Source organism: Alligator sinensis, unplaced genomic scaffold, assembly GCF_000455745.1.
Source record: "Alligator sinensis unplaced genomic scaffold, ASM45574v1 scaffold505_1, whole genome shotgun sequence".
In the NCBI taxonomy this organism is placed as follows: Eukaryota; Metazoa; Chordata; order Crocodylia; family Alligatoridae; genus Alligator; species Alligator sinensis.
Window position 1 is genome coordinate 3,093,360 of NW_005841940.1, and position 23,624 is coordinate 3,116,983.

General features: G+C 51.7%; 2 protein-coding genes and 1 long non-coding RNA gene across 6 annotated transcripts in view; 1 reads left to right on the forward strand and 2 right to left on the reverse strand.

Moving 5' to 3' along the window:
- LOC112549612 overlaps positions 1-570 on the reverse strand; it is a 4,048-nt gene extending 3,478 nt beyond the window's left edge. For both annotated transcript variants that reach the window (XR_003093120.1, XR_003093118.1), the window contains exon 1: positions 440-570. This is a non-coding gene — a long non-coding RNA (uncharacterized LOC112549612). The remainder of the gene's footprint in view (positions 1-439) is intronic.
- Positions 1-19,422, forward strand: LOC102385096 (derlin-2). 3 transcript variants are annotated; one of them, XM_014518151.2, is made up of 6 exons: positions 1-130; positions 254-327; positions 752-845; positions 3,569-3,764; positions 4,316-4,406; positions 18,718-19,422. In XM_014518151.2, exons 1-6 carry the CDS (start codon positions 50-52, stop codon positions 18,752-18,754), a joined length of 573 nt encoding a protein of 190 aa, XP_014373637.1. In that variant the 5' UTR covers positions 1-49; the 3' UTR covers positions 18,755-19,422. The 3 variants fall into 3 exon arrangements, with proteins under 3 accessions (XP_014373637.1, XP_006019960.1, XP_025055064.1); XM_006019898.3 differs by lacking the exon at positions 18,718-19,422 and adding an exon at positions 5,272-5,973; XM_025199279.1 differs by lacking the exons at positions 1-130; positions 254-327; positions 18,718-19,422 and adding exons at positions 448-623; positions 5,272-5,973.
- On the reverse strand, positions 7,915-23,353 carry SMARCB1 (SWI/SNF related, matrix associated, actin dependent regulator of chromatin, subfamily b, member 1). The gene is made up of 10 exons (XM_006019896.3): positions 23,166-23,353; positions 21,994-22,105; positions 21,394-21,423; positions 19,446-19,575; positions 18,232-18,369; positions 17,631-17,758; positions 16,551-16,717; positions 15,866-16,056; positions 9,151-9,282; positions 7,915-8,316 (listed from the first exon to the last, which is right to left on the reverse strand). The coding sequence occupies exons 1-10, from the start codon at positions 23,256-23,258 to the stop codon at positions 8,277-8,279; spliced, it is 1,161 nt and encodes a 386-aa protein (XP_006019958.1). The 5' UTR covers positions 23,259-23,353; the 3' UTR covers positions 7,915-8,276.
- Between the last annotated feature and the right edge of the window lie 271 nt (positions 23,354-23,624).

The window sequence follows — 23,624 nt, forward strand, 5'->3', positions numbered from 1 at the left end:
GCGGGGGGGGAGGGGGGGGGGAGCGGGCTGAGCCGCCCCGAGCCGACCCATGTGCCTCCTGCAGCAGCTGGAGCTGATCACGCCCTTCCAGCTCTACTTCAACCCCGAGCTCATCTTCCGCCGCTTCCAGGTGAGCGCCACACCCGCCCCTGGTCCGGGTCCGGCCCTGGCCCTGCCCCGCCAGTGCTGGGCCCCCGGCGGGGTGGGAGAGGCCCAGCTCCCGCTCCAGCTGCCTCTGCCTCTTCTCTTGCAGGTCTGGAGGCTCATCACCAACTTCCTCTTTTTTGGGCCCCTGGGATTCAGTTTCTTTTTCAACATGATCTTTCTGTATCCTTTTGTCTCCGGAGCCGCCCTCCTCCTGCCTCACCTGCCCCGCGCGGCCAGGCTCCCCCCGCCGGGGAAGGCCCCTCCCCAGGACCCGCTTGCAAGCCGGGCTCACCTGCCCCCGGCGCGGGGGGCCTGGGCCGATGATCTGCGAGGTCCGGTCCAGCCCTGGCAGCTGTGACGCTCCTCCGGTGCGGCGGTGAGGGGGGCCGTAAGGCCGTGTCGACCAGGGCGCTTGCCATCTCCCTGCGGACTGGTCGTTCAAGGCGAAAGATGGACGGCGGCGCCTGGCTCTGGGGGTGGGCATCTGGCTGGCAGCTCCCTTGGTGAAACTGCTTCCGCGGTGGGCTCGCCGACGGCCGGGCGTGCAGGGCACCCAGCTGTTAATTTCCTATACTGCAACCCCTCCCTTGTCCCCCGCTCCCAGGTACAGGTACTGCCGCATGCTAGAGGAAGGCTCCTTCCGGGGAAGGACGGCAGACTTTGTCTTCATGTTTCTCTTCGGGGGATTTCTCATGACAGTATCCTTTGAGCTGGTGGAGGCCCTCTGGTCCCGGCTCCTCTGAGACTGTATAAATAGGCCACTTGCCCACTTGTTTCTTTCACTCCAAACTCTCCTGAGCTCTCTGGTAGCCTGAGCCCCTGCCCGGAGCCCGGCTTCCCAGAGAGAACAGGGGCCAAAACTCTGACTGCAGACCTTGTGGTCTGAGGCCTGGTGCCACTTCCATCTGACACATGCCTGGTGTGCCTGGGAGGGCTGTTCTGTACCGAGGCTGCAGGCTGTCAGGCTGCCACCAGCAGACAGGCAGCCCTGGTGGCTAATTCCTTTGGCTGTGCTGTGCCCCCGAAGGGGCTTGTCTGCGTATCAAGCAAAGGATAAAGGGGGAAACTGTTTCCTTGAACCGACCGCAGGAGTGCTGATGTATGTGGCTGGGGATAAAGATGATGCGTGACCCTGGGGGCAGGAAACAAGCAGTTCAGTAGGCTTAGCTTGAAAGAGAGCCACCCCGAGATCATCATTAGGTGAAATCAGTGAGTTCTTAAGCTTCCATCTCAGGGGGGCAGATACTGCTCGATAATGGCATGTTAGTCTCTCCAGGCAATTGGCACGTGGGGACTTAGCAGCACTCAAAACGGAGAACGCTTAGTGTTGAACTCTGAGTGAGTGGCAAAAACGAGGTGCTGTGTGTATGCATGGAGCTGAAAGCAGGTCCTGGCCCTGAATCTAGCAGACTGAGAGAGAAGCTTCTGCAGTACGTGCTTATAACCGCTGTGTGATGGGATACCTGTTATATGCAGTCTCTTTCAGCTTTGGAGCCATCTTAAGCACAAGAAATCTGCCTTGAGAAGGGTGGGGACTCTGTTGTCTGGGGCTTGGTGCACCCACCATCAGGAAAGAGATTTCCCACATGATGCCATCTTCCCATAGAGCCGCGCTTATCTTCACAGGCAAATGCTGCCTGAGCAGACGCCTCCGCTCTGCTACAGAGGTGTTAAGTGCTTAGTCACTTGCCAACCCTCCTACAAGCTGCAGGGTCTGGCCCATACTTTGAAACAGTTTAAGCTTGGGTTTAAGTCTCAAGTGCAGAAGGGGGATGAGGCTGTGTAAAACCTTACTCCTGTAGACCTTTGCTTTAGGGTCACTGGGTAGTCAGAGGTTTGTGGGGACCTGGGAAAGGGCTCCAAGGAGCAGGAGCTTTTGTGTATCTTCTACAAAACCTACTGCAAAAGTGTTGGCTGCTCCTTGGGACCTTGGAGGACTGTTCAGGAAGGTGCAGGCCTGGCTGGCTCCTGGCCATTGCAGTGAGGTACAGAATCTCTCTCTGCCACGGCTGCAATTCAGAGCTGGGGTGCTGGTGACTGGAGTGAGAGAGCTGTCATCTCACTTCAGGTCCTAGCAGCCAGGAGCCCGTTGTATTTTTGGCATGCTTGGCTCAGAGCAAGGACTGGTTTGGTAGGGGAACCAACTCTCTTCCTCCAGCAGCTTGGGAAGGCAGAGGGGGCAGAGTAGAGGGGGTGGGGGGACACCATTATTTTTGGATTAAACACTGACTGACTCATTGTGAGCCAATGCAGTTAGCTGCTCCTTGCCAGTTTCCCCACAGGTAAAAAGGGAGCAGCTGAATTTAACCATCCCTACAGACTGCTTTGAGATCACTAGATGTGCCAGGTGTCAGCGGTGCTAGAGCTGCTTCGTCAAGGGCAGTGGGTTAGGGCATCAGTGAACAGCTGGCTGCTGTCCCCTTAGGTTGGAGGATGTTGGTCCTCAGGCCCTCTTGCCAGCACAAAGTTTGCATACTCTTGTACTGCAGGAGAGAAAGAGAGGGCTGTGGCGAGCCACATGGGGCAAGGCTGGATGCATGCTGTGCTGGCTGTGAGGGAATAAACATCACTGTGGGCAGTGGTGTGGACAGGCCAGATGGCTTCTGCAGGGAATAGCAGCTGTGCACACTGCCTGCCAAGAGCAGCAAGGGCCATTCCATGCAGAGCGGGCACTGAATGATTGCTGGAAAACCTCACTGCCCTCTGCCAGTCTTACAGGAGGCTGGTCAGGGATGAGGGAGGGCTCCATGGCTGTCCCTGTTGCCTGGGTGAGAGGTGCAGGGTGTGGCTAGTAACGTGGGTAGCAGAGTGATCAAGTCACTGGCAGCTAAGACAGACCCTCTTGAGAGATTTGCACACCATCAGGTGTCCAGGCTCCATTGTCTGGAGTCTTCTGCAGCCCTAACCTGACCAATCCCCCCTAATATGTACAGTTGAAGCCCCATAAAGGTGCCTGGGGCAATAAGCCTTCCAGGCTAGGGAAAGCCCTGGCTTTTTTGTAAAGTGCCCAGTACAAGAATGCAGCTGCTGCCTCTGCAAAGAGGCTGGTGTCCTCAGCGACCAAAGTGATTGTGCTGCCAAGGAGAGATGCCTCCCCGCAGTGCTCTCAAGGTGCCTGTGGCAGCTGCTCATGGAGTGGCTGAAATGTAAATGGTGCTGTGGGTGTACACTGCTCACCTTCCTGTCCTAGGATGATGGACTGGTGTGAGGATGGCGAGGGGGCCTGATGTGCCTCCAGTTGCCTGGGAAGGGTTTGGAGTTGTGGGCACTGTATTGTACTGAGCTGCCTAGTATCTTCTGGGCCTATTTGTCTCAAAGCTTCCTGCACGTGATGGGCCTTGTGAGTCTGTCCAGTTATCCTGTAGCTCTGGTACATACCATGTGCTGAGCCTGCTTTTCTCCTTGACTCCATAGCTCTCAGCTCTTTGGCCTTTTTGCCAGCCTCTTCTTCCTGGGTCAGGCTTTCACCATCATGCTGGTGTACGTGTGGAGCCGCAGGAACCCCTACATCCGCATGAACTTCTTTGGGCTGCTTAACTTCCAGGCCCCCTTCCTGCCCTGGGTTCTGATGGGCTTCTCACTGCTGCTGGGCAATTCCATTATCATTGACCTGCTGGGTAAGAAAAAGGCCCTTCCTGTGTGCATACCACTGTCTGATGGATCACGCTGAAGCCTTAGCGGGTTGTCTTAGCTGACACAGTGGCCCTGTAATGAGGACCATTGGCTAGCTTGGCTTGTGAATAAGTTGTCACTGGTAAGAGCACCTCTGTGTTGTGCTGGTCAACACTGGCAGAGCCTCCAGCTGTCTGCAAGTGGCAGCGGTGCCAGCTGGCAGTCCACTTCTGGCTCATAGCTGGTGGGGCCAAGAGAGAAAACAGGCTGCTGCTCCTATCCCGTTCCTGCAGTTCTGCTAGCAGTGCAGTATTCCACTAGTATTGCCCCAACCCCAGTAATTTGTTACCTGCCTGAGACCTCCAGGGAGCAGGCTTTTGGCTTATAAGCTGCATGCATATGGCAGTAGGTGACATGGGCTTCTGCCATGGGGTGCACATAGTATCGTGGCTGGCGGGAGGAGTGTTTACATGCCGATTCCTCAGATCACAATGAAATTCCTCTCTCACTGAAGAGGCACACCTGAGGGTCACCCCATGCCTTCCTTTTTCTACAGGAATTGCAGTGGGCCACATCTATTACTTCCTTGAGGACGTCTTTCCCAACCAGCCAGGAGGGAAGAAACTGCTCCTAACACCAGGCTTCCTGTAAGCAGCACTCAAGGTTTTTCCTCCTTTTTGAGCCCTAGTGTGACACCACCCGCCCATGTCATCTGCAGAGCAGGAGCCAGCTAGTCTGCCTTTTACCTCAGGGGCTGTTCCTGCCACCTGCTCCTGGCAAGACCCAGTATCTGAATGCATGCCTGTGGTCTCAATCCAGGGTGTCACAGCTGTGGAAAGCGCCACATCTGTGCACCTTGCTGCCTTTGTGCCTGGCTCGTTCCTTTTGTTAGTAGGGGTCAAGCTTTCTTATTTCCTGCAGTGGCCCTTGGCATCCTCCCACGTGCACGTTTTAAGCCAGGGAAGCATTCCTGAGTTCAGTTCTAAGCAAGGTTCCTGGAGCTTGTGAACAGTAAGATGCTTTTGGATGCTGGGGGAGTAGCTAGTGATTTGATTATTTCACTGAGCTAGGGAAGCCCAGGAAGAGAGGGGGTCACAAACCTCTGTGCTAAGTTGCTGCTTCTCTAAGACAGCAAGGGTTGAGCCTGGCCTGGGCAGGTTCCCAGGAGGCTGGGGAGGTTTCTTTCCTGTCAGGCCTTGGTCCAGATGGAAGGAACAGAGTGATCTTGCTAGCTGAGGATAGAGAAATCATTTGTTAGGAGCCAACCAGTAACATCCCTGTGATTCTGTAGTCATGCAAATATAGCAAAACCACTACAGGATTAACCCTACTTCTGCCAGGGTAAAGGCAGGGTGGTACAGCTAACCTGTGTTGTCATAGAATTGTTTAGACTTATAAGAGCTGATCCATGCTCTCAAGTGGCAGCCTCCCCCTCCCCTTTGAAGTGCTTACAAGGGATGTATGCCCATGCCCTTGCTCAGCTTGCTCTTCTGGTGGGCCTGTTCTTGCCAGGAGGATGGTATTTGACACCCCTGAAGAGGATCCCAACTACAACCCGCTCCCTGAGGACCAGCCAGAAACCCAGCCAGCGGCACAGCAAGAAGAGGACCAGCAGCATCCGCAATAGTGGGGGAAGAAATCTCATGCAACCAGACTTTGCCTCCCCACTGGAGTAATGCTGCACCCTACGGACAGATCCTGTCTGAAGAATGGCTCCGGCCACCATTGTATTCTGTAACATTTTGCTCTCCATATGGGTAGCCCGTGCTCTCTGTTCTGCGTTGTTTGCTGGAGCATGGTGTTTGAACAGATGGAAGAGCATGAACTTGTTTAGGCAGGTGGTGTGAGAGAATTGGGAGCTGTAAATACGGACAAAAAAGCCACAATAACTCACTCAACCCTGAGTAGGTACCAGCTGGCCTCAGAAGCCCCTTGGTCCTCCTCTAGCTGTTACAGACTTCTTGTTTGACAAGACCCCCCCACCTTCTGTCCAAGGACTTATCTGCCTTCCTTCCCAGGGATGCTGATCCTTCCTCGTTTGCTTTCCATCAACATGCTACATTGTGTTACTCATTTCTGGCAAGATATAAGCACTGCCAAGACTGGAGAATCCTAAACATCTCATTCCTTCTGATCTGCTTTCTCCTCCTTCCCTAGCCTTAGACATTTTTTTTGTTCCCAAAAGATTCTTTACATTAAAATCTATATTTTTCAGCAGAATGTTTGTTGCTGCCAGGAGACAGCTGTGCCTCAGGTACAGAGATGAATGGGTTTTGATTTATGTCTGCTTTGCACCTTGATTCTTCACAGTCTGTGTGTCATATGAAGTGTTGGGAATGAATGGGGGAGGGCTTGAGTGCAGCACAAAGAGGAAATTAAGCTAGGGGCCCTGCAGATTGGCTGTAGAGATTACAGGCTTGTTCTGGCCCCGTAACTAGGTCTGTCCATCTCCTACTCACTCTCTTCTGGCACTTATTGAATAACAAGGCTGGCCTTGGTTCAGTACAGCAATCAAACTAAGCCTTTATCTACATACAGCAGTTGCCTGTGGGGAGAGAAGACAAGACAGACACATGCAGTTAATTGCATTCCTGGAAGGCACCTGGATATTCTGGCAGTGAGTCTAGAACAGGAATGTGTCTGTAAGTGGAAGGTCCCGCTGTTGTCCCTACCGCAGAGCTGGTGCAGGCTCTCACTGAACCAGAGTGAATTCTCCACTGCAGTCCTGCCTGAGACTGCTCTGGTTTCAAGTAGGAAGGTGGGGTCTGCTTGTCAAACCCAGTAGCTGTCCTGTGTGAAGGACCTTTCCTGTGGTTTTGCTTGTTGCACTTCCAAACTGCACAAAGGTTCTCAGCGTGGAAGAGCCTTTCCAAGGTGTTCCTCATTTAAACAAGCCCTACAAAATTCACCAGGAATAAGACCTGGATGGACCTCACTTCCATCCTCAGCACAGGTCTCTGTTCTTACTTCCTGGAAAGAAGCCTGGGCCAAGGCTAGAGCTTATCTCTGGCAATGGAGCAGTTAGGGATTTGCCAAACTGGACTAACACTGTCAGCTTCCTACAGCTTTAAATATCTGGTGTCACTGGAGCTGCAAGTAACCCTACACACCTCAGCAGTTCAAACAAGTGCTACAATTACAGGTTTTAAGGCCACAGCAGTTTCACATGCACTTGTCCCCTCAGCTGCAGTTTCACGTACGCTTCTCCCCTCAGCTGCTGGCTTGTCCTCTGGTGCTGTGGCTACGAGGGCACCAGCTTTAGGCCTAGTGCCCCAGCAGGACTTAGCATTTGCATCTCCCTTCTCCCCATCAAGAATTTTCTGGGCTTTGCCCTTTCACTTCTTGACCTAATTCCACATGAACCCAGTTTTTGGCTGTGGGCAAATGAATCAGGTTCTTTTTTGAATGAAGATTTTATGCCTTAAGAGCAGATGAATAATTTGACTCTTGGGGATGGGTCAGCCTCTACTGGCTGCCCAGCAGCATAGAATCCTAACATGAAAGTATTAAGGGAACTGGAGAACACGCACTCTTATTTGCCTTGAGTTAGTTATCAGACTTAATTTATTTACTACCAGCAAGGACCTGACTGCTCTGGAACCAATCTGATCAGTGACCAGGGGCAAAGCTTCTTGCTGAAGGAAAAACATAGTTTTAACAACTGACATGCAAATTCCCTTTGTGTCCTTCATGCTCGTTTGCGGGGCTGGGGTTGCCATACTCTCCATAACCTGGGATTCCAGCCATTTAGTCTGAGAAGAGCCCACTTCAGAGCTGACCTTACTCAGAGAGAATTTTACATCTTAAACAGGAGCTGTGACTTGTACCATGGTAACCCAGCAGGCCAGCCAAGTACCCATCCCTGAAGGTTCAATTTAGCCGGGGCCGGTTTAGACTACTAATGCTCCGGTCTTTCACAATGAAGACTACACTGTCAGGCTTCACTACTTTCATGCTTTATGAGCCTCACTAGTCTCAGCCCAGTCTTACAACACAGGACTGGAATCTATTAGAGCCCTGACAAAAGGGGCCAGTAGAGGAGAGGACTCCACCAGAGCAGCTCTTCAGCATTGCATCCAGTAGCACTAGAGGTACGCCAGGAGCTTACTTAATAACCATGAAACCAAGGAACGTGCTTTGGACTCCCATGCACCCACAATACTGAGCTCACACCAGGTGTTACGCATTCCTTTTATTTAAAAAGTTATCCTAACAGTGCACACTGCACCTATACAAAAGATCCTTACACAGTCCACACAGAGGTACAGGAGGGCTCTGACAGCTGCCACAGGTCTCAGCTGGCTGACGTGCTACCGCAACCTTCTTGGCACATGGCATGAAAGCAAACAGGTGGGGGCAGAAGCCAGCAGTACAATGGACTACTCGGCAAGTGGAATGTGAGTCCCCGCTCTGAGACAAAAAGATGCGAGACGAACCCTTGCCAGTCCCAGTTCCTTCCGGGGAGAGGAGGAGGGATAGAACCTGTAGGATGAGCACCATAGTCATGCTGGGGGAGGTTACCAGGCTGGAGCAGTGTTGGCCAAACGTCTCATACGCCTGTAAGGAGAGAGAGAGGAAAGGGCACAGTAAGTGATGGGGAAAAAAATGATGCTGCAGAAGAAGTGTACCCATCCAGCTCACATAAATACTGAAGGGCAAGATCCTCCATATGCTCATGGGATGTTAGACTCTCTGCTTGCTGATCAGCATCCTAGACTGACGGAGTAATTGGTGTGTACAAAGAGATCCTTATCCCCACAGCCCCAGGAGGGTTTGGTGTATTTGCCACTGGCAGAATCAAAGGAGGTGCTAAGGACGCTACTAGGAGATGCCTTAGCAGACACACTGTCCAGGGTCCTGTTAGTCTTCTGTCATCTGTATTGCTAACACTTTAGATTTCCCCTCATCTGACTACCCTTAGATTGCTGCTTTGTAGCTCCTTCCCTAAATGGGGCAGAACTGCTCTTGCAACCCACAGTGCTCCCATCTATGCCAACAAAGAAACAGGCTAATCAGGCTGGAGCCTGCAACGTGTTCACTCCTCCTTCAAGCAGCATAAGTGAGGTGTTAGATTCTTTCTTGCTGGCATCACAGCATGGCAAGCTTGGCTATTTTTAAATTAATGCTTTCCTGCAGGAGCAGATCCCAGTGCATGAGGGGGCAGCACTAGGAAAAGCTCACTTCAAGCAGGAGAGGGTTAAATTAACACGTGAAGGCACTTGTGGGTGATGTGATAACAGTTTAATATCCTGAAGCGCGAGACCCCCAACCGCTTCTTCTGGCGCAGGAGTTTGAACTCCTGCCAGTTGGCAGGAAAAATGAAACATCAAAGCTCTTAAGCTCCAGCCCAGAGTGGGGCCAGAATGAAGCTGCTGGAGCGGGCAGTGGCACCTTGTATTTCTGTCCTGGTCCCTGATCTTCTTCTCCATCTCTGCATCTGTCAGGGTCTCAAGCAGGGGGCACCACTGATCAGCGTCGCCGGTGTTGCGAATGGCGATCTCCACGGTCGGCAGTGGGTTCTCGCTGAAACAGAGACAGAGATCAGCAAAGCCCACTCTGCACCTCGCTACAGAACCATAAGCCCTTCCACTGTTTGGCCCTGACCCAGACACTGGAGAGAGGCATAAAAGCAGGGAGTGGTATTTAATGGCTCTCAGCCCTGTCTGGGCACTAGCTCCTCAGCCTGCTTGATTCAATCTAGTTCCTGACAGCGCCCCATTGGCAGGCTTCACATGGCGCCTGCAATTCCCTGGAATCCAGCTACTTCAAAGCAAACATCTCCTTTCAGTACTGGCAAGAGGGGATTCTTCAAAGCAGATGGAACAATTCCCTCTCGCTTCACGAAGGGCTGGGGTGGGGGGAGGAGAAATGACTAATGCCAACAATCATCAGACAAGGGCTGCAGCAACAGCCTGGTTTAGTCTCCCTCTATGGCCAAGCAACTGACCAGCTCCAACCCTTCCCTTCCCGGCTCGTCCTGCAACTGGCTGGTGGAAAGGCTGAGGAAGGGTCACAGCAGCTCTGGGACTTTCAGCAAGTGCTTACGAACAGGGATCACCCAGCTCCTCAGCTGCCAATGGCAATGCTGAGTGGCCTGGCACACCAAGAGGATCCTGTCCCTTGGCAGCCCCTGCTACCTCCTTCAGTTCAAATGACTGAGCCATGATGACAGCGCGGCCCGCTCACTCTGGCCCACTGTATAGCCACTAGTCATGCAGCCATTTTGTGAGGCTGTGGCCTCAGGCCCGTTTAAGCTGGGCACTGTCCGAGCAGTCCCTGCCCCCACCCTGGGCACAAGCAGCGGCACCCAGGCAAGGTCCTGCCGTGTGCTCTCTATTCCTGCGCCTTGCCAGGGGCTTCCTGAGCAGAGGCAGCTGGGCTGGAAACACGAGAAGGCTCACAGCGCAAACGCCTGCCCCAAGTTCCAGCAGCAAGTGCTGCCGCAGGACACGTGCGGGCAAGGCAGCTCTCCTGCAGGTGCAGCTGGCTGCTGGGGGCACATTCCTGTGCCGGGTCAGGCCCACACACTTGGCCAGTCTCAGCCCATGGAGCCACAGGAAGGAGCCAAACTGCTGAATGCTAGGGAAACAGGGCCTGGACACCACTGAAGGCCTCTTGTACCTACTCCCAATGGATGTCTAGGTCACAGGTACTTTCAGTCCCTCTGCCATCTACTCAAGCCATTCACATGAACAGCCCTCTCTCAACTCAGAGTGGGCTGTAGTCCAGAGCCAACTGCTGCCTCCTAGCTGGTGAAGCAGTCCCTGCCTTTCCACTACCCCAGCCCTGTGGTGCCCAGAAGACACTGGTGGAGCTATGAGGTGGGACCAAAGGATTTATGGTTCCAGCACCAATCTTGTGTTGGCCCCTATGTTTTCATGGACTAGCTGAGGCAGAGGGGAGGGGTCTGTAACAACACCCTGGCCTTCCACATGCTTCACTCCAGGGCCAGGGCTGCCAACATGCCGGAGGAAGGACCATGTAGTGCACCAGCTACCACAGGCACTCAGTGGAGTGAGCCACAAAGCTCTGTCCTCTCTCTGCCTGGGTAGCATCGATGCAGACAGCCAGGGAGCGGCCCGAGTGTCTGGGGGCAGACAGAACCAGCTCCCCCAGCACAACAAGGAAGGGCAGAGAACATGTTTTAAGGCAGCAGGGGTGGGGACGGGGGTCGGGCACCAGAGAAGTTCCTGGGTCCCATTCCAACCTCACCTGTCTAGCTGCCTGAAAATACAGGCTGGAACAGCTCTGCCTGAGGGCTCCTAGGTCTGTCCTGTTACACTGAGCTTCCAGGCTCTGCCCTTGTTTTGCACAAACAGAGCTGACCAGCAAAAACGGAATCCCACTGGAGGTCATGCAACAAGACAGCTTCACCTCTCCCCCTGATGACTAAGACCCGCGTGATTCCCCCAACTCCGTCCCTGGAGATAAAGGCTGTTGCTTTGATACTGCTGAGGCAGCCCCTTTTCCTACATACATGGAATGTCTCTCCCGCCCCTTTCCCTACATCCATGGAATGTCTCTCCTGCAGACACCAACAATGTGGTTTAGGAAATCAGGAACAAATTGACCACAGAACCCAAACAACATTAATCACAGAATCTCAGAAAAATAGGGCTGCGAGGTTTCAAAGCTACTTGAGGAGAAGCGGAAGGAAAGGATGCGGCAACAAAGGAAAACCAGGTTTTAATTAGGGATTTTCCAACAAGGGCTAAGAGTTCAGACACTGATGATTCCTCTGTTCATGGGGCTGCCCATCTCCCTGTTTGCTGTATGGGTTGTCTTCTCTTTGAAGAACGTGCCGTCTACAAACTGGACTCATGATCTATCTGCAAACCCTCTGTAATAGGTCAGGCCAGGCAAGTGTTCTGGGTAGAACAGGCTGATGGTAAACGATTGCCCCTGACTGCCTGAACATGGGCAAGTAGAACCATGCTTGAAATAGGCTAGGATGACTGTAAAGGAGTGATGGTTATGTACTGGGCAAGCTGCCCCCTGGGGGAGAGCTGCCAATCAACCTGCAAGTGGTTGGCATTCAAACCAGAGCTGCTGGCAGAGCTGGGGGAGAGCAGCTTTCTGTGCCTACTCTACTACAGCCTGAGCCAAGTGCCAAGAAATGCGGCGCTCCACAGGTATGGGATCTGCTGTTGCAGGGAATTGTAGAGCAGCTAAACTGAGCAGAATGGTTCCTTGCCAGTGCAGAAGACTGCCCAGTGTGCTGATCGGGCAGCGTGGTCTACCTTACTGTGAGCACTGTCACAAACATGAACTAGGAGGGGAAGCCAGAGAAGGAAGCTTGAGCCCCCAGGTGTGCTCACCCACAGCCACCGGGTTGTTCTCCATCAGTGCTGCAGAAGGGTTTGCTTCCCAGTGAGGCTAGCATTCCCACCTCTTCTACCACAGACAAGGCCAGAAGTACCATTTGCACCAGTGGTTCTCAATCTTTTTGGGCTTGAGGCGCCCCTCGCTGGGCTTGAGGCATCCCCCCTATAACTTCTGTGAATTGAGTGGTACCCAATTTCAAAGGCAAAATTACATATTACAGTGCTCACCTCCTTACACAGGGGCTGGGCAGTAGTGGGGGTGGGGGAGGAGGTTCAACCTAGGTTATCTGTTCATCTTCTTCACACCTTGTAGCACCCTTCAAAGGATCTGGTGGTACCCAAGGTGCCCTGGTTCACCTGAATCAGTGATCTGCACTGATTCAGTCCCCAACTGCATCAGCAGACATGAGCCAGCCTTCACCAGCTGCAGGTGTGGTAACAAGAGACAAGACATCCATGGGGCAGGCATACAGCCAAGAAATGAGGTTTACTCTTGCTTAAACCCAGAACTCCTCTCAGGAGAGACTGTTCTTCAAACTTCAGGTATACCCAGTCCTCTTGCAGCTGATCTTGGTAAACATGGAGACTCCTTCCATTTTCTAATACTATATATTGCTTTGGAGAGGACTGCACAATTCCACTGTGAAGTGGAGATGGAGGCTCTGATATAATCTTGAGGGAAACTGTAGTGCCAAGAGGGACACAGGGAGCACTTGGGTGCCTATTTTCCAATGCAGCTGTGGCAACCTGGGACTACAGAACAGCCCACAAGGACTGGGAGGAGCAAAGGACAATGGTACATTGATCAAGACCAGTTCTGTGAAAAGCCTGTGTTGGCTGGCTGGGGCTCTTCAAAACCAGTAAGCTGACCAAAAACCTTTTAGTCCAGAGCAGATGGCAGTAATCACTCACTGAGTCTATCATCGGGTGTAGCACAGAACCAGCAACCGCTCAGAAAGTACCAAGACCTAGTTGTTGTTGTTTACTCCGTTATGAAGCATCTTTCTATGGAGAAGCCTCTTGTGCCAGCAGCAAACCCAGAGGAATGCCCCTTCTCTATTTCTGCACACTCCTGTTTCCCAATGAAGTCCATGTTGGGCCCCCCTCCCTTATAGGAGAAGGGCTGGATGTGGTTCTCCTCCAAGCACTGGGGGATGCTATTCTGACAGCTTGACTTGGCCACAGGGAATTATCAAAAAACAAAAGAAAGCACTTCCTTTCCCCCAGCCTCTGCAGAGCCAAGGTGCTGAACTCCGATCTTTCAGTTAAAGAAAGTGTGCATAATATAATGCGCCAAGATCAAACACCAGGCCAAGCCAGAGACCACCTCATAAATACATGTTCAGAACCTGCACACTCAGCAATGTAACTCACCACAGGGCCCTTCGTAATAAAACTGGAAACTATTATCACCAGAGATGAGTTAGGAATCCTGACAATAAATCAATGTTGAACTCGCTGTATCCCAGCCATGAAAAAGGTTTGGATTCATGACAGCTTCAAGTCTGGCCAGTGAACAGAACTGCAGTTGCTATTTTAGTCAGAGCTTTGTGTCTGAAGAAGATTGTAAGATATCTCAGTTCGTGAGTCAGTCATGGCAGAGGCAACACAAATGTGTGGGAAGCCGACAGAAACAGCCAGCAGTACTCATTGTAAAAGAGAGCGTGACTGACAGGTCTGCATCGCCTCTAATCACCAAGATGAAACAGAAACCGTTACTGCTTGGGTAACCCAGAATTTGGTCGAATGTCAGTAACACAGCACTTGTATTAGGGGGTATCTGTAGACTGGATGTAGCACATGTATAGGTCAAAACGAGGCTCTCAACCCAAATGGTGCTTTGTGCATTGGCTGGCGTTTAAGGCAACGCATTTGCTATTTTTGATAATGCAAAACAGATTCCAGAGCTGATAAGTCCTGGATTCTGCATGGGTCTGGGGTGCAGCATTCAAAGTCAGGTCACTAAATCATTGGATGCAGGGGTAGCAGTGGATATAGTCTTCCTGGACTTCCGGAAGGCTTTCGACACTGTCTCTCACCCCGTTCTCATTAGGAAACTGGGGGACTGTGGCGTAGACACCCACACAGTCCAATGGGTCGCCAACTGGCTAGAGAGCCGCACCCAGAGGGTGGTAGTGGATGGGTCCTTCTCGGCCTGGAAGGACATGGGCAGTGGGGTCCCGCAGGGCTCGGTCCTCGGCCCCGCCCTGTTCAACATCTTCATCAGTGATTTGGATGAGGGGGTGCAAAGCACCCTGTTCAAATTTGCTGATGACACCAAGATGTGGGGGGATGTGGGCACAATAGAAGGAAGCAACAGGCTACAGTCGGACCTTGACAGGTTACAAGGATGGGCGGAGGAGAACAGGATGGGGTTCAACACAGACAAGTGCAAGGTGATGCACCTGGGGAGGAACAACCGGCACCATACCTATAGGCTGGGGAACTCCCCTCTTGTCAGCACGGAGGTGGAAAACGATCTTGGAGTCATTATTGACTCCAAGATGAACATGGCTCGGCAGTGTGGGGAGGCGGCTAGGAAGGCCAACTGTACCTTGTCGTGCATCCACAGATGCATTTCAAGCAGGACCAAGGAGGTGATCCTCCCCCTCTATGCGGCACTGGTCAGGCCGCAGCTGGAGTACTGCATCCAGTTCTGGGAGCCTGTTCAGCCTCCAGAAGAGAAGGCTGAGGGGGGATCTTGTGGCCTGCTATAAACTAGTCAGGGGGGATCAACAGGCACTGGGGGAGTCCCTGTTCCCCCGAGCGCCACCAGGAGTGACCAGGAATAACGGTCACAAGCTGGCGGAGGGAAGGTTTAAGTTGGACATCAGGAGGCGCTACTTCACAGTCAGGGCGGCCAGGGTCTGGAACCAGCTTCCAAGTGAGGTGGTGCAGGCCCCCACCCTGGGGGTTTTTAAGAGGAGGTTAGATGACCATCTTGCTGGGGTCGTTTGACCCCAGTACTCTTTCCTGCCATGGCAGGGGGTTGGACTAGATGATCTGCCTAGGTCCCTTCCGACCCTAGAAACTATGAAACTAGGTTTTCCCCAAGTGCTGCCCTGATACAGCTGAGTTGTGTCATGCCAAGCTGGGTCTGCACATTTCATACAAGTCAGGGTATGCTCGACTTCTCCAAACTGGGCACCACATCTGACATGAATTACATCAGTGAGGACTGCACGGAAACAGCATCTCTCCAAAGCAAGCTTGGCATTTTGGTTCTGCAGAACAAGGTGTCTGCTTCCCAGCCACGCTGTGGCAGCAGCCATTTTAAGCCAGTGAACCACACAAGACAGTGAAGAAAAGAGATGCATCTGTAGGATTTGCAGTGAGGCATTCTAGGAAGCTGCCAACACTGCCTAGGATATGGCCAATGCATAACACTGGCTTTACTGAATGTGCAAGAGCAGATTTGTGTGAAAGAGGTCTTTACTACTTGGGCATTCATGTATCTCCCTCCTGCTTATCCCCCAGCTGATCAGCATCCCTATAGGGACCAGATGTCTCATGAACAGAGGGTTTCACATGCTGAAAAAGAACCCAGGAGTTTAACCCAATATCCTGTTACCAAGCAAAAATTATTTGGAGGAACAGAACAGGAGTCAGGGCACAATACATCTGAATAGCCTCCAAAGCTGATTCCCTATAAAAGATGCTCTCTATTTAACACATTCACCAAGGGTTGCAGAAATGAAGAAAAAGGAGACTTCAGAGCCCCAGCCACCCTACCTCTCCAACAGCTCTATAGAGGCCATAGGCCTGATAAGGTTGTTCTGTACCTGAAGGCGTAAGTCTTCTGATGCCAGCTCAGCTGTCCTCGAATGCTGTAGGCGATGGTGGTGACAAACTCCCCGCCCAGCCCGAGCTCTGAACACAGCTTCAGTGCAAACTTCTCTGGTGAATTCTCCTTCTCCGACATATCCCATTCAAACTGGTCTACCAGGGAGATATTCCCTACATGGATATTTAGCTGGACACAATACCAGAGACTAAGTCAGACTCTGCTTCTTAAACCCCCCTTCTTCCCCCACTTTTTTTTTAAATTTATCTCATCAAGGTCACACTCATTTAGAGGGGAAGTAAAGATAACCAAAAGGAAAAGCAATGGGCAAAAAAGATGGTTGTCTGTGACTCAAACTCCTGTCTTTGGGCTCTTTCCTGCCACAATGTGAGGAGTCCCAGCTCCCCCCTGTACAAGATGCAGCTGTGTTCCTTCCTTTGGGACTGCAGCATTCTGTATATTAAAGGAAACTGAGCTCTTTGTTATCAGTTCCTGGCACGGACCAGCAGCATTCACCAATCTGCCACCAGGGCCCTGACACAAAAGGCTAGAGATAGAATCTAGACACAGGAGTGGGAGGCAGCAACTCCCTGGCTCTCTAAGCCCACATGCTTTTCCTTCCAGCACACCAGATTGCTGCTACAAAGTAATCCAGCTCTGGTCAAGCCTCCCTCCCTTCTTACCTTAATAATAACTCGTTGATCTGACTGGTCCTCTAGGATACTGTCAGTTGGGTAGGACTCAATCTGCTGTCGGATTGCAGAGGCAATGGCAGGGACAAAGGTCAGTGGGTTCAAATCCAGGTCATCACAGAGGATCTCTGAGAACATTTCTGGAGTCATGAGCTTTTCTGAGGGCAATGGAGAAAGAAAAAACACATATTCACTTACTTCACTGCAAGCAGTCACCAGTTAGGTGTTTTCCATTTGATCACTGATTCTAAATCATGAGGCCTGTTCTGTACAGAAGGATATTTAACCAGGTTCTCACCTCTCTCTCGTGAAGGGCATTTAGACTCTGCCATGTTAAACAATGAATGTACTTAAGCAACCATCAACTTCTTGTATTTGTTCAATGGGAATACTAGCTGCAATCAAGTAAAGAACACCTAGGAATGAGAATAGAGCAGGGGTTTTCAACCTTTTTTAAGGAGTGTACCCCTTCTGGTGGCAGCAGCCAGATGTGGAGCAGGGCAGGGGTGGTGGCTGGATGCAGAGTGGGAGGGGACTTGCATGCGGCAGTGGCCACTGCCGCCATCCACCACCCCGTGCCACTGCGTGCAAGCTCTCCCAGCACCTGCTCCTAGGAGGCATGGGGTGGTGGGTGGTGGCTCAGTCCTGCCCGCCTGTGCAAACCCCCTAGCACCTTTCCAAGTATCCCCAGGGGTACTCGTACCCCTGGTTGGCAACCCCTGGACTAGAGGAATCTATTGTCATGCTTTTGTATGTAGGCCTCTGAAGGCTGGAGAAGACTGTCACATCAAGGTGGGCAGTCACTGTGCATGACTCAGGGCAAGGAAAACAGACCCGTTACAAAAGATAGTGTTAGGTTACAAGCATGTTCCCAGTGATAACTACAATCAGCTGCAATGACACGTGGACCGGAAGGGATGTGACAAGAAAATGAGACCCCAATGAAACATGATGCCTTTAAAGCTGTGCCTATGTGCTGCAAGAGTGCACTTTGTGTCTCAAAAGCAACTTTAGAATGGATACTGCCCACTCCCTTCAAGTGCGTTAGATAAAGCTCAGCCTCCTACTTACCATTCATGTTCCACGTAAATGCATCTCTGAGCTTCTGCCCATCGATCTCCATGTCCAGCCGGATTGGAACTAGAACCTCTGGCTGCGACGCATTCTCATGGATCACTGCTGGGTCATGGTCATCAAAGCTGAACACAAAAGATAACGACACAGAGCATCTGAAACATTGAACTGGCATCCATGGGAAAGGAAAGAATTTAGAGGAGCATTCCCACCCCCCCACCTTACAATCAGTCTTTATGCGAACTCTGCAACTATGGCTTACAGGCATAGGGCGATAGCAGATGCCTTTGCTTTATGGTTAATAGATGCATCAATGTGACAATGAATAAATTGAGGAAGTCCTTCCTGGGTTAGTAGGTTTGCCTCCCTCAATGCTTGGGTCAAGCTTTCTCTGAGATAAAACAATCACAACACATTTGCCAGCCACAGAGAAAGTACGTATGATGTTACTAGAACACATGCACCAAGGCAGGAGGTAGAGTGGGACCACAATTCAGCTTGTTCTAGCATCTGAGGTGACCGACATTGATGCAAGTGTAATTGTTTCAGAGAATACACAGCTCTTCCCTAATGGGGCGTCATGCAGCGAGCGGCTTACCAGAGTGGGAAGGTCCGTTTCTTGTCCCTGCCCATGCGATTTCTGTTAATGGTGGTTGAGCACGGCACAGCATCGAGGTGATGAGAGCTGTTGGGCAGGGTGGGCACCCACTGGTTATTCCTCTTGGCCTTCTGCTCTCTGAGGAAAGAGACAATAAGTGGCAAATGCTCAAGCACAGAACACCACTATTTATAGCATGCAGGTCTATGCAGCTCTACGCCAGTGTGGGGGCTCCCACAGTGGGACTGGGGAAGCTAAATGGTGCACGGTTCCTTTCAGAAATCTCCCTTTGGTAAGGAAGAGAACACTTATCCAGTTAGGGGAGTGATGGACTAGTGTTTTTGAAAATTAATCTGAGCCAGCTGTAACAGGCATTGCTATACCATCTCAGAAGTTTACTTAGCATATATCTTAGTTCCATTTCACCAGCCAGTTCTTCCTTCTCCCCTTCACCTCTTCATTTCCTCTTGTTTTACTTTGTTTCAGGCACTCACCTATCCCTACCGGTCCCTGCCAGGAATGAAGGATCCAAATGACAACTAATGCCACTTGGTCATTTTGTACCGCTTCTTCCCCAAAGTTCTCAAAATTCTTCATAAACTACCCATGACAGACTTAGCCCAATCATGCATGACACTCCATTTGCAGACAGGAAAACCCAAGCAAAGAAATTTTAAGAGAACTGTCTGAGGTCAGGTAGAATTAAGACTAGAAGCTGAAGTCCCATGTCTGTCTCCCACTCTATCTAGGAGGAAATCTCTCTCTTCATCACATCAGGATCATTGCCTACTTCGTCTTCCCTACCAGAAGAGATATACACCCATACAACCGATTTTAAATACCAGATTAACATTTGGGTTCTGTTCCTGTATGTGGCAAAAGGACCACTGAGAATATGAAAACAACTTCAGAGTATGGCAAAACAGTGCAGAATACATGTATTTTGCATATGCCACACATTAGAATTGAGTGAGAATAACCGATGTCACCAAGTATCAAGGTTTTCCAGCTGACCAGATCTGTTCACACAAGCAGACAAATCCTTGCCTATCAACAGATCTCCATGTAATGAAACCTATTACCATGAGCCATGCTGAGCAATGCAAAGTTGCAATAGCCCTTAAATAACATCTTGGCTTGATGTTAGCTCCAACAGGGTAGGTCAGCTCTTCAGAAGTACTCCCACTGATCTTACCCTCAGCAACAGTCATTACCTGAGGTAGGTGGGAGGCTCTGTGCTGATAGACACTGCCTTATATTTTTCATCATTTCCATCCAAGATCTCTTCCACTTCAGATGCTTTCAAGAGTGTCACACTAGTGGCTAACGTTGTATAACCGTGATCTGTAACCAGAAAGCATGGGAATGGTTAACATGAGAAACACTGTCAAGCAGAAGAGTTGTTCTAATGGGCTTCTCCTGCATTCTGGGGTACTCAACCTTCAATCCTACTGGCAACCTATTTCAGACTCTAGACAGCTGCTGGTAGCTTGGATTCCTCATCTCATCCCTTTAAGAACAGCTCCATTTTAAAGCAGATTTTTGATCCGTCACTTGTGTACGCAGTGTATCCCCTTCCTCTCCCTTTCAGCCACTGTGCAACATGGAATACTGGGCAAGATGACCTATAGTCTGCCCCAGTAAATGACAATTCTTATGTTCTTATGCAGGGCACACATGAAACATTCATACTACAGTAATTCCAAATCACTCCAGCCCAACTGTCCTATGCCCTACCCAAGTCCAAGGGACTGCCTCTACTCTAAGAACTTTCATTCTAATTCTGGTGTCAAGTGAGGCAAAACTGTTTCTTTAGTGGGTTATATTATGGCACCCTAACTCAATACCTTGAAGCGACAGGGAGGAGTAGGATGTAGACCCCATGCAAAAACTCTGAATGCTGGCGATTGAACAAAATTTGCGAATGGCAGCAGAACATCTACTCTTTACTTGACTGGGTTTTGCTATGCTAGAACCTGCCTGACAAAAGTACTGCTATTCTGCTGCTGGGTAGGGACGAGGATAGATTCCCTCATCTGTCCTTACAAATGTACTTAATTGACCTTATGCTGTAACCTTGCTGTACAGCACTAGGCCTGTTGCAAAAGACAGTGGAGACCTCTGCTGTGATATCAGTATATCAAACAAGAGTTCAGAGTGCCAGAATGAAGCTTTTCCACAGCTCAGCTATGAACCCAGTGCTTCTAGAGCAGAAGGCTAAGGCCTATTATTAGAGAATCAAGCACCACTTTTTGTAAGGACAAAAGGAATATCTTGAGCTATTTAATAACAAACCTTAATATTCCTGCAAGAAAATGACTGGAAATGTCCAAGTCCTCATTAAATATTAAATCTAACGTGCATCAGATGAAAATGTCTTTTATCCTGGAGTTCCCACTGTAGATATATAAAAAAAATCTTCTTAATCTGCTTACCTGGGACCACACCTCAGCAACAAGTTAAAGACCACTCTCTTTGTTCCTTCTTTTGAACATAAAATGACTACAGACAGGAAAATGAGCTGACACCTAGCTTTACTCCTGTACCACAAATCCACAAGTGCCATCATGGACTTAAGACCTGATGCTCATGTAGCATCCTTTAATGAGGTGCTTGATTGCTCCCACTGCAGGACAGAGACATCCTAGAAACTAATGAGGCCTGGAGTGTGGGCTAGAAAGGAGACAGAAAGCTAAATGCAGAACAGAGGATGGAACAATCCCATGTACCAGTATAGGCTGGGGGCTGACTGGCTGGGCAGCAGCTCTGCAGAAAAGGACCTGGGGGTTACAGTGGACAATAAGCTGAATACAAGTCAGCAGTGTGCCCTTGTTGCACACACTAATCAAAAGCATTAGTCAAAGCTAGACTCCACTGCAGATAGGACAAGCGCCTGTAAAAACCAGGTAAAAACAAGAACTGGGAGACTGGTTGGCAGTCCCCCTCATATCTGGAGACAGCCCACAAAACCCACACATAAGCTTGTGAACAAACACAACCACTAAGAAAAATACATCCTTCTTCAAGGCAGCAAGAGCCAAAGTAGAGGGCAAACGAGTCCAATGACCCAGAAGAGGCGAATATGCTTGTACAGCAGTAGGGGTCAGAACAGGGATTCGTTGTCCAGCAAAGCTAAGAATAACATAGGCTGATAAGACTTACATCTTCTGGGACTGTGAGACCGCTGTGACTCTATTGGAAAAAAAAACAGAAAGCGACAAGTCAGCAGGAAACTCAGAGGAAGAAGGAGACAGAAGCCTGTTATGCTCCAGGCCTGTTGTTTCTATAAGGTTATGTTTCTTTTTTCCAAAAAACCCAAAAAACTCAAGTAGCTTGTTCTCCTTCATGAGAGAAACAAGGAAACAAACTCCCAAGACAGCAAAATTTTGACTTTGCTTTGTTCCTATTGGTGCAGTTCTCACATTACAACAGCTCTAGAAGCTGCGACCATTCACACTGATCTTCCCATGTCATGTGGAGAGATCCCAGAGAGGAGACAAAGCAGGGGGATATATTTTTTTCCAAACAAGCACCATGACCCTCCTGCCCTGTTACCACAGGAGCAGCGAGCAAGCAGACTAGATTAGATGCTTGCTACAGCAAATGAAATTCACCTGAGAAAAGTCAGAAAAGCCTTAGTCTCCTGTCATTCAACGAGAGCTCCCTCAGGGGTGGGGGGTGATTAGATGGTTTTTGCCCGGTCCCATTCCCAGACACTCCTTTTGTGCATGAGGTGTTAGGACGAGATGCGTGGGGCCTTACCGTGAGAAGATGCGACGATTTTCTTCCTCTCTTCCACGGTGGCCAGCCGCCTCCACAGCGAGGGGTACCGCTTGTACAGGGAGCCCCGGAACATGCGCAGGTAGTTCCCCACCTAGAGCCCAGAGCGTTGGTTGGGGTGGGGGGGAGGGGCAGCTCTTTCACCCCCATCCAGCCTTGTTCATCAGGCCCCGAGCCCCGTGGGGCTGGCGGCCTGTCTGCCAGGCCCAGCAGGGGCTGCTGATGGCTCGGAGTGCCCGGAGACCAGGCGCTGTCATGGGGAGTCTCCCCCCTCGTCTATCCTCACTCGGGGGTCGGTCGGTCAGGGGCCAAAGTGTTTGTGTGCGAGAGAGTGTGCGTGAGCAACATGACCCCTGCCCCAATCGGGGGGTGCATGTGTGCACCCATCATGACACCCTGCCCCAATCAGGGTGTATGTGTGTGCGTGTGTGCACCCATCGTGATCCCCTGCCCCAATCAGGGGGTGTGCGTGTGTGTGCGTGCCCATTGTGACCCCCTGCCCCAATCGAGGGGGGTGTGTGTGTGCACGCGCGCGTGTGCCCATCGTGACCCCCTGCCCCAATCAGGGTGTGTGCCCATCGTGACCCCCTGCCCCAATCAGGGTGTGTGCGCGCCCATTGTGATTCCTTGCCCCAATCAGGGTGGGTGTGTGTGTGTGCGCCCATTGTAATCCCCTGCCCCACTCAGGGTGCGTGTGCATGTGCCCATCGTGATCCCCTGTCCCAAACGGGGTGTGCATGTGTGTGTGTGTGCCCATCGTGACCCCCTGCCCCAAACGGGGTGTGCATGTGTGTGTGTGTCCATCGTGCCCCCCTGCCCCAATCAGTGTGTGTGTGTGTGTGTGTGTGTGTGTGTGTGCACGCGCGCGCGAGCCCACTGTGATCCCCTGCCCCAATCAGGGTGTGTGTGCGTGCGTGTGCCCATCGTGATCCCCTGCCCCAAACGGGGGGCGTGTGTGTGCGCGCCCATTGTGACCCCCTGCTTCAATCAGTGAGAGTGTGTGTGTGTGTGTGTGTGTGCGCGCGCGTGTGCCCATCGTGACCCCCTGCCCCAATCGGGGGGTGTCCAGGCGGTGCCGGGGCGCTCACAGCCCGTCTCCCCCCCACCGCAGGGCGCTTCCCAGCGCGGCCCGGCCCGACCCGGCGCGGCTGTACCTCGGAGCCGATCATGTAGAACTCGCCGTCCTCCTCCAGCTGAAACTTGACGGGCTTTTGCCCGAACGTCTTGCTGAGCGCCATCATCATCATCGTGGCGGTGGGGATGGGACGGGACGGGACGCGGCGGCGGCTCAAGCTGGGCTGGGCGGGCTGCGGCCTGCTCCGCGCTCTCAGTGCGCACGCGTCGCCCCGCCCCCTCGGGCCCGCCGGGTGGGCGGGGCGGACACGAGGCGAGGCGAGGCGAGGGGGGCGCAGGCTGAGACCCTTTGCACGCGGCGTTTGCCTGGCTCGTCTGGCGCCAGCCGGCAGCGGGGGGCTGCAGCAGCGCCGAGGGGTCACTTGGTTGGTGCCGCACACACCGGGGGCTGGAGGGAGCTCGGGTCGCATCGAGTGCAGCCCCTGCCCGGAGCAGGGCCGTCCCCAGCGGCATCGCCCCAGCCAAAGCTTTGCCGAGCA

Excerpts from the sequence above, each read along its gene's own strand:
- LOC102385096 (XM_006019898.3), top strand. The coding sequence starts at position 50 with ATGTGCCTCCTGCAGCAGCTGGAGCTGATCACGCCCTTCCAGCTCTAC. Across the intron at positions 846-3,568 it reads TCGGGGGATTTCTCATGACA|CTCTTTGGCCTTTTTGCCAG; the intron begins GTATCCTTTGAG and ends CATAGCTCTCAG. Across the intron at positions 4,407-5,271 it reads CTCCTAACACCAGGCTTCCT|GAGGATGGTATTTGACACCC; the intron begins GTAAGCAGCACT and ends TGTTCTTGCCAG.
- SMARCB1 (XM_006019896.3), bottom strand. The coding sequence starts at position 23,258 with ATGATGATGATGGCGCTCAGCAAGACGTTCGGGCAAAAGCCCGTCAAG. Across the intron at positions 21,424-21,993 it reads AATCGTCGCATCTTCTCACG|AGTCACAGCGGTCTCACAGT; the intron begins GTAAGGCCCCAC and ends TTTTTCCAATAG. Across the intron at positions 8,317-9,150 it reads GACCAGGACAGAAATACAAG|GCGTATGAGACGTTTGGCCA; the intron begins GTGCCACTGCCC and ends CTCTCCTTACAG.